The sequence below is a fragment of the Echinops telfairi genome, unplaced genomic scaffold (genome assembly GCF_000313985.2).
Source record: "Echinops telfairi isolate 266 unplaced genomic scaffold, ASM31398v2 ScPeMD7_2010;HRSCAF=2546, whole genome shotgun sequence".
Lineage (NCBI taxonomy): Eukaryota > Metazoa > Chordata > Mammalia > Afrosoricida > Tenrecidae > Echinops > Echinops telfairi.
In genome coordinates, this window is record NW_022105908.1 from 15,750,407 (window position 1) to 15,761,237 (window position 10,831).

Consider the following 10,831-nt stretch of genomic DNA (forward strand, 5'->3'; position numbering starts at 1 on the left):
TACGAAAATATTTGATTTACAAATAAGGAATCCTACTTCGCGGAATTTCATTTATCACGGTAGGGTCTAGAACCGATTAACCGCGATAAATGAGGGTTCACTGTGTAAGTTATCAAGGGTTCATGAGGGAGGGTGAGCGGGGAGGTGGGGGAAGATGAGGAGCTGATGCCAGGGGCGTGTTTTGAGAATAATGATGGCAACAAATGTACTAATGGATGGATGGATGGATGGTGATAAGAGCTGAACGAGCCCCCAATAAAGTGATTACAAAGAAAGAACACATCTGCTCAGTGATGAAGGGAGCAGCAGCTCAGTCACATGACCGCTCAGTCACATGACCACTGGCTGTCTGGCCGATTCTGACACAGGCGTGCTCTCGTGTGGTGGCTCTGGGCTCCACAGGAACGTCAATGGCTGGCTTCCCCGCAGGACGTCTCCAAGTCTCTCTCCCAAACTGCCTTGACGAGTCGGCAAACTGCCAACCTTGCAGTAAGCACACAAATGGCACCACCCGGGGGTTCATAGCAGGTGGTGGGGTTGGGGCGGTGACTGTGCCGGCAAGTCGGTGGGACTCACAGCAGCCTGGTGGACGACGGGATGAAGGACTGGCCGGTCCTGTGTCATCCTCACAATTCTGTTTGAACCCATGGCGGCAGCGTCTCTTTCTGCGGACTCCACTTCACCAAGGATGGCGTCCTTCTCCAGGGGACCCGTCCCTCCTGAGAAGATGTCCAAAGTTCATGAGATGGAGTTTCACCACCCTTGCTTCTAAGGAGCACTCTGGCTCGGAGAGTATTTCCTCTGAGACGGGACTGACTGTTCATTCTTCCGGCAGTCCGTGGTCCTGTCAGTGTTCTTCCCCACACCATCGCTGACCGGCCCAAGTGCTCTCCGGTCTTCCGTGTTCCACGTCCACCTTTCACGGGGCCCGGAGGCGAGTGGCGGTATTCCGGCTTGAGTCAGGCTCTCAGCAGTGCTCGGAGCGACCCCCTTCCTCGTCAACACTGGAGAGAGGTCTTTGTGCAGCAGATCTGCTCAGGGCATGAAGTTCTTTGATTTCGGGACGGCTGCTCACTGCTTGCTGATGCCAGTAAAAGCAAACCCTCGACAATTTCAGTTTGGTCTCCACTCACCGCGATGTGAAGGTTTGGGGGTTCTTTACGGTGAGTTGTCACCCCTACTGGAGGCTGTGACCCTTGATCATCACCAGCAGGCATGTGGCAGGCTTCGCCTTGCCTCCTCTCCCCAGTGCTGAGGGTCCTCCCTCGTGCAGCCTAGCCTGGGGGATCCCTCTGCACGCAGACTGAGTAAGTACGGTCCAAGTAGACATCCTGACACACCCCGTTCCGGATCTCTCGGGTCATGTGGTGGCCGCTGGTTCTGGTCTGCCTGGTGGTCTGTGTCCAGGCTCTGTATGAGTACAGTGAGTGCCCAGCAACGTAATCCATAGTTGTTACGATACACACAGTCACATGCAATTGCATGGTCAATAAACCACAGGTAAACATCTTGCTAGTGCTCTCTGCTGTCAGCTATGATTCATCCGATGTCAGCAACGATAGCCCTCCTTTTACACCCTCTTCTGAATCCAGGTGCGATTTCTTGTCAATATACTGCTGCAACCCCCTTTCAATTAGCTTCAGCGAAATCTTACTTGCAGGTGCTATTAGTGATATTGTTCACTCATCTCGGCATTCTGTTGGCTCACTTTTCATGGAAAGGGGCACAGCTACACATCTCTTCCAGTCAGTAGGCGAGGGTGCCGTATTTCTTGGCATGGACTAGTGAGTGTTTCCAGTGCTGCATCGGTTTGTGGAAACATTTCAATTGGTATTGTTAATTCCTGGAGTCTTGTCTTTTTGATGATGCCTTTAGCGCAGCTTGGACTTCTTCCTTCAGTGCCATCAATTCTGGGTCGTGTGCTACCTCTCGGAAAGACGGAATGTCCACCAGTTGTTTGCGGTGCCACGACTGAGCATTCCTTCCACCTGCTCTTCTGGTGCTTTCTGCCATAGAATCCAACAATATTTCAACTTGGGGCTTGAGTTTTTCCTTCAGCGAGTGAAATGCGGAGTATTGTTCTTCCTTTTATGGCTTTTTAACTCAAAGTTAGCTAATGAAAGCTTCCACTTATTCACCCTCCTGTGGACCACAGAGGGAGTCCTGGTGACACGATGGTAAAGCACTTAGCTGCTAATCACAAGGTGTGTGGTTCAAACCCACCAGGTGACCCCATTAGAGAAAACCCTGGACCCCCACTGCCATTCAAAGATGACCGCCAAGAATACCCGAAGGGGCATTCTACTCCGTCACATGGAGTCACTAAGAGTGAAAAACAGATTCGCTGGCACTGAACCACAGTGTGAACTAGACATTTTGCCCTAAGTGCACCTACTCCTCACTCCTGGACTATCTATTCAACATGTTGGCAAGAGCAAAAACTCCACTAATTGGCTATTTCGTAGAGTACCCACATACATCTGGCAGTAATGAACACCGAGGTGTGAGGTTAGAGTGACCCTGGCTGTGATAGCTAAGGTCCTGTGTCAGGTAGAGGGGAACCGTGATTCTTGGTGGTTTCCAAGTTACAGAAGGATTGATCTGGGCATTTAGTGTAATGATGCAGTCATCCTACTGTTTGTGATCTGATAGAATCATTCTCCATTTTCATATAATGCGGATTTTCACCTAAGGACCTGGTCTTTGGATCACAACTACATTGAGATGTGAGGAGAGATTCTAAATTGTGTTTAAATAATTCTAAGGCCGGCACTATCATTTCATCTATTTTGCAGTGGAGGAAATGGAGGCTTACAGCCATGCTTTGGTCCCAAGCTCAACTGCAGAATCAACAAGGGCAGAGTCCCAGAACGGCAACAAGCAGCACTGTGCACATAGCCTTCTCACTTGCTAAGGCATTTCTCAAGGATCCGTACTTAGGGCAGAAGTAGGGGGGCTTTACCACCCCAGAGATAGCATGTGTTATCTCGGGGACGATGCCAGCTGACTCCATTGAGCCTTGTCCGCAGTTGGCCTGGTTAACACTGTATCATGAAGGACAGGGTCTGCCTTGAGGCTGCTCTGTCCTATTTGGCCTTGAGGGCATAGGAGTGTGGAACGGTTGCTTCCTGTACCAAGCACCAGGTGAGCAGACAGCCAGGGGCTGGGGGCAAGGCTTGATGTGCACCTGGCACTTCCAGGCCTCCAACGGAGCCCCCATGTTGTGTCAGGAACTGCCCAGCATCCAACACCCTCCACACATACCCATCCCAAGGGACAGAATCTGCAACCCAGGTTTTCAACCAATCGGGGCAGGGCACACTTTCTGCTACTTGATTGGTTCAAGTGAAGACATAGAAGCAAAGCCAGTCCAGTGAGAGAGAGTCCTGAGACTTCTGAACTATTGGGAGGTGTGAGCCGTGTCATTATGGTGCTACCTTGCTGACCAGTGGCAGGGAGGATGAGAATGAGGATCATCTTCTACGGGTTGGAGAGGAGTCACCACGAGGGATGTTGGCTGAGACCTGGGATGCAGCCATGCCTAGAACCGACCCTCACCCTAGACTATTTGACCCGATGAGCAGAAGCAGAGACGTAGCTGGGAAAGGAGTCCCATGCTCAGCCCCATAGCAGACACGCCCTCAACCTGGCTCTGCGCTGGCAAGAAACTTGCCTAGACTAAGGTGACCAGATTTAAAGCGGGATACCATTAACGGGGGGCGGGGGGGATACTTGATTAAAAATTTGGTCTATATGGGCCAAATAGACCGTTCCCTAGCTTGTCGTGCATTTTTCAAAAAATCAGAACCTTTTTAAAATGCCAAAAATCAGGACTGTCCCGCCAAAAGTGGGATGTCTGTTCACCTTAGCCAAGACCCACACACTTTCCAGATCTTTGCTCTCTGACCACGAACTTCAAAGGCCAGCTCCATCCCCTTCTTATGTTGGGGAGTTACCAGCCCTCCCCAGAGTTAGTTTCCCCATTTATAACACGGATTATAACATGATCCAAAGATACGCCCCTCACAAGGATGCTGGGGGACTCTGGCAGCACCTCAGCAGTCCTTCCCCAGTCTAACGTGGAAGCCCAGGGAGGGCTAGAAGATGCTGGCAGGTCAAGGAAAGCATTCAAGAAGGCTGGATCCGACTGGGCCTACCAGACAGTCTCCTGAGCCAACTCTACGCCCTTGATTCCCCCAAGACCACCCCGTGAGGCCTCCATTGGCTGGGACATTGCAGGCACATGGGCGCCTCCACGGCCATCTGTGCTGGGGAGCCTGAGAATCGGGTTCTGCAGTCGGAGCAGGTGGGAGTCGGCTCCCTATAGTACCACCTTCTACTTCTACAGTGTGGATTTCAACCACTCCTCACCCTGCCATGACCATCTCCCTGTCTGAGCCTGGCCTCCAGCCCAGCCAGACCAGGCCTGTTCCCACTCCAGGGAGGGTCTTGGCACTTGCTCTAGCCTCTGCCTGGCTCGTCTTTTCCCCAGATGTCCTCAGGGCCACTGCCTCAGCTTCTCTGTGGGCCCTACATTTTCCTCCACAGCTCACCGGACTTGATATACAGAGAAGCTGCTTAGGTCTTTGTTTCCTTTCAGTCTCCTTGCCAGACTGCAATTTCCACACGGTGGACACGTTTTTCCTGCCCCGGTTGCTGCGGCGGACCTCCCTGGTGCCTGGCACACAGGCCTAGTATGCAGTCAATCCTCAGGAAACGGCTGAAGCCCTAACACTCTCAGGAATGAGAACTTAGCACTCGCTTATATAGCAAGCCTCCAGTCCTGCCCAGAACCTGTCTCACTGCCTTAGTGCCCAGAGGCTCCCCGTAGCACTTCCTGCCTCCCTGCCTGCTCTTGAGGTAGCACCCCACCCCCAAGCTTGTGCTACTCCTGGGTAAGGAAATAGGGAGACGATGACACCTCTGGTTCGTACATGGGAAGACAGCAGGTAGGAGACAGAGCAAGCCTCTTGTCCATTTAGCCCCCACTCTGACCCTGGAACCCAGTGTGGCCACCACACAGAAGAGGACTCCACCCTCAGGCACTTTCCTCAAGTGGGGACATCAGAGTCCAATGGCCCCTCTCTGGGCAAATCCTGGCCAGGCCCCAGCCTCTCTAGGGGCCAGGTTCCCCATCCTCAAAGTAGGGCCATGGGTCCTGACTGCTTAGGGAGTACACTGGACATGTTCCACGAGGATGTTTGCCTGAGGGTCTTGGGGAAACCGGCAGACTGGCAGACAGACCCACCTGCTGTGGGATGCCCCGTCTCTGGTTCATGGCAGCCAGGTAGCGCAGAATCAGCTTGGTGGCTTCGGTTTTGCCTGAGCCGCTTTCTCCACTGTTGGCAAAGAGGCCGAGTGAGCTTCTTCCTGCTCCCGGCCTCTCCCGGGTCCCCCAGCCCTGCCATCGGGCCAGGTGGAGGAAGGGGCTGCAGGGAGGGGAGGCACCAGAGATGCTGGGGGGTTCCCCAAGTCTGGCCTGATGTAGAGTGTTCACTGACTGAAGACAGCCCCCTCCTCCAATGAATAGGGATACCCCTCAAACTGACCCACAGCTCACCTGATGATGATACACTGGTTCTGTTTGGCATCGAGCATTTTGGCGAAGGCGAGATTCGCAATTGCAAAGAGGTGTCTGGGGAGACAGGCTGTTAGGTACCACCTCCTGGGCTGGTCACTCCTGCTCTGCCCCCCAGCCCCATCCCCCCAGCCTGCTTTAATTGCTAAGCCCTGGGGGAGGAGCCTTGGGTCCAGCAAGGGTGTTGCCAGGCCTGGGAAGGGCCAACACAGCGGAGCAGGTTTGTAACCACTGCCTCTGGGTTCTTGTCAAGCTAAGAGGGCACAGGAGAGCTCAGGGCAGCTGCTCACCCTGCACCCTCATCCCCTCATTCCTCCCCCCCCCACCCATGGGCCCCGGGACACTCACGGTGGGTTCTCTCCCAGAGCCCGCCCGTTGTACTGCTGCACCTGCTCGGGGCCGTAGATCTCAAACATCTGGTATGGGTTCACCGATACCAGGATGCTGCCAATGTACGTCTGCTGGACAGGGGTGGGTGGCCTCAGTGCCCGTGCACCTTCTGGTTCTGCATCCCACCACCGCGCTGATGGAGACCAGGGTCCCCCATTCCATCAGGACAGAGCTCTAGTGGCCTGGTTTCAGAGTTCAAACCCAAGGCTCCCTAACACCGTCCCAGGATGACGTGGGGCGAGTGTGATCAGGCACTGCACCAGGCTGCAGGAGGGGAGGGTTTAGAAGGAGAAGGCCCCACAGCGATCATTCGGCAGAGAGGGCCAGGTCTGGTGCTGCATCAGCTACTGCCTTCTTCCTTCACACCAAGGCAGGTCTGGGCTCCGGGACCATCTGAGGTCACCCCTCTAGTGGAGCGGATGTGGGAAGCCCAGGACAGCATGGGGACAAGTAACCCTCCATGGTCCTGGCCTTCCTTCCCCTGGATTGCCATAGGCCCCTGGTTTTCCATTTTATCTTTTGGGGTCAGTGGCTCCTCCTACCACAGTGGCCTCCCCAGTTTAGGGATTCTGGGATTGGAGTCTGTGTCCACAAGGCACTGGAAATTGCACACTTTTCTGGGTTCCCCAACTCCAGGTCCCTGCCTCGCCTCTTGACTGCCACTGTTGAGTCCATGTCCTCGGACCTTAGCGTTCTGCGCTCAAATGGTTCAAGCCTTTAAGTTCACATCAGTGGCCACAGAAGAAAGCTATGCGCTCACCCACCCCAAGAGCTCCTGCAGGCAGGAAGGCAGGGCCAGCCCCACTTACATAGATGAGGTTCCGCTCAAATCGATTCTTGATATTGGCCAGCACAGTGGCCTCCTGCAGGTCTCTGGAGGGCGCAGAGGCGGGGGCGGGGTAGGGTGGGGGAGGGCGGTCAGGGCCTGGGCCCAAGCTGGCACATGTCCACTTCCCACCTCAGTGCCAACCCGTGGCTAAGGAAGAGCTTTGGCTCTAGGTCAGGCAGGCCTGTGTTCAAGGTCTATCCCTGTGAGATTTCGGCCAAGTCGCTAACCTCTCTGTAGTAATGATGATAATTGTACCTACTGCCCCCGGGGTGGGGTGGGGTGGGCTGTGGTGACACCCCTAGGCACCCCCAATGTGCTGGCACTCGCACAATGTCAGCCACAGGGATGGACTATGTGTTAGCACTCTGTGTTAGGCAGGAGGAAACTGAGGCACAGAGGGCTAAATGATTTGCCAAAGGTCAACCAGCTGGCAAGTTGTGGGGCTGGAATTTGAACTCAAACTTGGCTGGTCCACAGGGCTCTGATGCATACGTATTTGGCCTTCATGACAACCCATTTTGCAGATGGGGAAACGGAGGCTCTGGAAATGTCCTGGGAGGGAAAAGGCATCCCAGCTATGTATGAAGGAGGTTCTATGGTGACGAGTATGGTGTCCCCATTGTGACCCCCATGGTGACCCCACACTGCCCCCACCCCAGCCCACTCACTCTAGCTGCGTCATGTCCTCCACACCATCCTCCCCTCGATGTTCACGGAACGGTGTGGATGGCAGGTTGCGGATGGAGTGCATCTGCGAGAGAAATGGGACACTGAGTTGGCCTGGTGAGAGGGTGGCCCCTGGAGCGGCCTGGCATTGGCTCAGGCATGCCTGGGACCTGTTCCCATTGTCGAGGAGGAAACCCAAGGCCAAGCTGGGAGGTCCACCAAGTGGACATGGAGAGCTCTTCTCAACGTGTGCTCACCAATGTCTAGATGGGTGAGCACCCACCCATGTAAAGCATCATCCTCCTGAGGGTCCTAGAAGCCCTCCCCACAGGAAAGCTCTCCCAACCTCAGGCCCGTGTGTTGTTCTCACAGTTCTGACATTCAGGCATCCAGCTGACCCTGCATGCCCATCATGTCTGGTTGTGTGACAACTCTAGGAACATCTGTGTCCTGACAGCGGAACGGGGTGGGTCTGTCTCATTCGTGTGCAGACACACATGGCACTGACAGCCCATACTGTTCCCCTAGGCATCCAGTCTCAGAAGATGCCCCGGCACTTGGCTGGAGACAGGCTATCGGCAGGCAAGCACCCGGGTCTTGCACAGCGGAGCTACTCAGTGCACGCTGTGGCTGCCAGGCAGCTCCTTCTGCTCCCACCTGTGCTGCAGGATGTCCTCCATGCCCGCCTGTGTGCCCACATGCCCTGCTCAAGTGTGTGCGCCTCCACAAGGGCCTTCCTCATTTGGCATGCAGGCCACGTGTGATCCGTGAGGCTGAGCACCACTGTGGCACCCTCAGCCTGCCCGGATCCCAGGCCCCCCGCCCCCCCAACCCCCGAGAGTCAGGAAAGGGGACACCAAGAGTGAGCCTGGGCAGGCAGGGGCGCCGGCGCTAAGTAGGCCATCACCCTGGCTTCCTGCCCACCCCCACCTGCCCCGGTGCTCACTGGCAGTCACACCCTAAATAATTCAGCCACTCACGTATTCCAGGGTGAGGAGGGCCCAGGCATCCTTGCCCCTCACCCCTAGGCGCCTTGCACCCCGCTCCTGCAATGCTGCAACCCACACGGCATGGGGCACCCGCCGGCGGGGCCTAGGCCCCCCCAACAGCCAGGCCGCCCCAGTCGCCATGGCTGGGCCAGGCCGGCCAGCTGCCCGCTCCTCCAGGCACAGTCTGCAGAGGCTGAGGTACCAGCTGCCCCTGCTCGCCCCGCCTACTCTGTGTCCCGGGGGAGTCTCCAGTGACTACCCCCCTCTTTGGAGGGCCACCCAGTGCTAGGCTCGCATTCCGCCATGAGTGTGGCAGCCAAGCTCAACTGGGCACCCCTAAGTCCAGCTGCCTTGCACCCCACCCCACAGGGAGGCCCAGTCTCTGGCGCAGGCAGTCCCTGATTCCGTGTGACATGGACCAAGCAACACATCTTGGATCCCCACTCCACAGGGAGCACCTTGCCCTCAGCTAAGCCAGAGGCCCGCAGCCCAGGGGGCTAGGAAGGGAAGTCTGGAACTGAGCGGGTGAAAACATCCCCCTGGGGGAGGGTCTGTAGGAAGACCATAGGTACAGCAGGGACATCATGGGCGTTGCACTAGGCAGCTGACCAGCACAGAGCTGTAGGAACAGGGGTACTTGGTAGCTGTCCAGAGTCCAGGCTGGGACTCACAGACAAAAAAAATCCCTTCCCAAAGCGGGCCTGGAAAGCTTCCATGTCTGTGTCCTGCCCAGAGCATCCCCCTGGTCACCTCACGTCTCCAGTGGGCCAGAGAGACCATGGCTGTTCTCGCAGGGTTACAGATGGGCTGACTGCGGCCCAAGCAGGAAGCAGCTCACCAAGGACACACAAGGTCTTCTGAAGCTGTTCTGTGCCATTTCCCAGGTAGGGCCCCTTCTGCCCACCCTCCCTCTTTGGCCCATACCTTGTTCTGCCAGCTTTGGGAGCCAAGTTTTTCCCAGCGCCCCCTGAAGAACAGGCAGGAGGCTCCAGGGCCCAGGCGGCGGGATGGAGGGCAGGTGCTTGCTCTTGGCCAAGGCTGGTGGGCCTCTGCTGGCTGGTGGGCCCAGCGCAGGCTCCAGGCTCTGGGCTCTAGGCTGGGCTGGGGTTCCTGGGCTAGCCGGGTAGCATGCTGCACAGTGGTGGCAGGACCCACTCGCTGGAGGGTGCCCAGCTTCTGCACCCAAGGCATGACCACTGCACAACGTCCAGGTGAGACCTGGCGCCGCTTACCCGACTCAGGAAGGGGCTCCGGGGCACCAGTTGGTGCCAAAGGAGCAAGGGCTCTGGGCCCTGTTGTCCAATGACGCCACGGTGGCCACAGGGCCTTTTTCTGGTCACATGTCGCCAGAGGGTAGGATAGGCTGGGTCTTAACTTTGTATTGAGATCCTTGGGGGGTGTTGGGGTTGGAGACTCAAGTTCGGCTGGTGTCTGGGGGTCCACCAGAACAGCCTCTTCTGGCTTCTCGGGGCTCGGTCCTGCAGATCTGAGGAGCTGTCCCGGTCCTGGTTCACTGTGTCTGCTCAAGAAGACACCTGCTGAGTCAGGGGCTGGGTCCTCTACCAGGGGCGAAGGAGATGGCACAGGGCCCATCTGCTCCAGGAAAGGGTTTTCTGGGACAACGGGTGGCCTGGACAAACCCCGGCGGGTGCTTACACCTCCTGGCCAGGGGGAGGGTGGACGCTGGGTGGGAGGTGAGTCCAAGTCCCAGCCTGGGACCAGCGGTGGCACGGTCCAGAGCGTCTCTGAGTCCTCTTTTTCTGGCTCCCGGGGCTTAGGGGCAGCCCGACCTATGGGCCAGGATCCTGTGGCCCTCGGCCACTGGAAGGGTGAGCGCACTTGGGCCTTCACGGCCCTCGTGGGCTGCTGTTTGCTGAGCTGTTTCCACGAGGGCAGGCGGCGCGGGGGGAGGTTCAGGGAGCGGCGGCTAAGGCTAGGGCCCAGCAGAGGTGGGGACCCAGGCAGCCTCTGGCTGAAAGCTCTCGGGGGCAGCCGGGGGGAGCCCAGGGCTTGGGAGCGGGGTGGGCCCAGACGCCTGGAGCCCAGGTGTGGGGTTAGCGGCTCCCGAAACGAGCGAGGTCGGCGGGGCGGGGCCGAGAAGGGCGGCTGGAAAGGGCCCGACCGGATGGAGGGCTGTGGGGACAGGCCTCCCCGGGGCGAGCAATAGCCAGGGCCGGCCAGGCTCCGCAGGGAGGGCTGCGGGGAGGACAGTGGTGGCCACCCTAGGCGGCGGGAGGTCTGCGGCGAGCGGCCCGGGAAGCCAAACGCCAAGCCCCGGCGGCGGGACCCTCTGAGCGAGGGCCGGGGCCCAGGGAAGGCCAGCACATCCGAGGTGTCCTCGGGGCACATGGGCGGGGGTTCCACGAAGCTCCACCAGTT

The 10,831-nt window shown here is 57.4% G+C and overlaps 1 protein-coding gene across 1 annotated transcript in view; it reads right to left on the minus strand.

Annotated features, from left to right (window-relative positions):
- The window catches only part of MYO15A (myosin XVA), a 67,484-nt gene that overhangs the window by 54,419 nt on the left and 2,234 nt on the right, over positions 1 to 10,831 (minus strand). The window contains exons 2-7 of the mRNA XM_030886517.1: positions 9,377 to 10,826; positions 7,466 to 7,548; positions 6,778 to 6,841; positions 5,927 to 6,036; positions 5,561 to 5,635; positions 5,249 to 5,339 (exon numbers count right to left, since the gene is read on the minus strand). Of these exons, the coding sequence (XP_030742377.1) occupies positions 5,249 to 5,339; positions 5,561 to 5,635; positions 5,927 to 6,036; positions 6,778 to 6,841; positions 7,466 to 7,548; positions 9,377 to 10,826 (1,873 nt within the window). The remainder of the gene's footprint in view (positions 1 to 5,248; positions 5,340 to 5,560; positions 5,636 to 5,926; positions 6,037 to 6,777; positions 6,842 to 7,465; positions 7,549 to 9,376; positions 10,827 to 10,831) is intronic.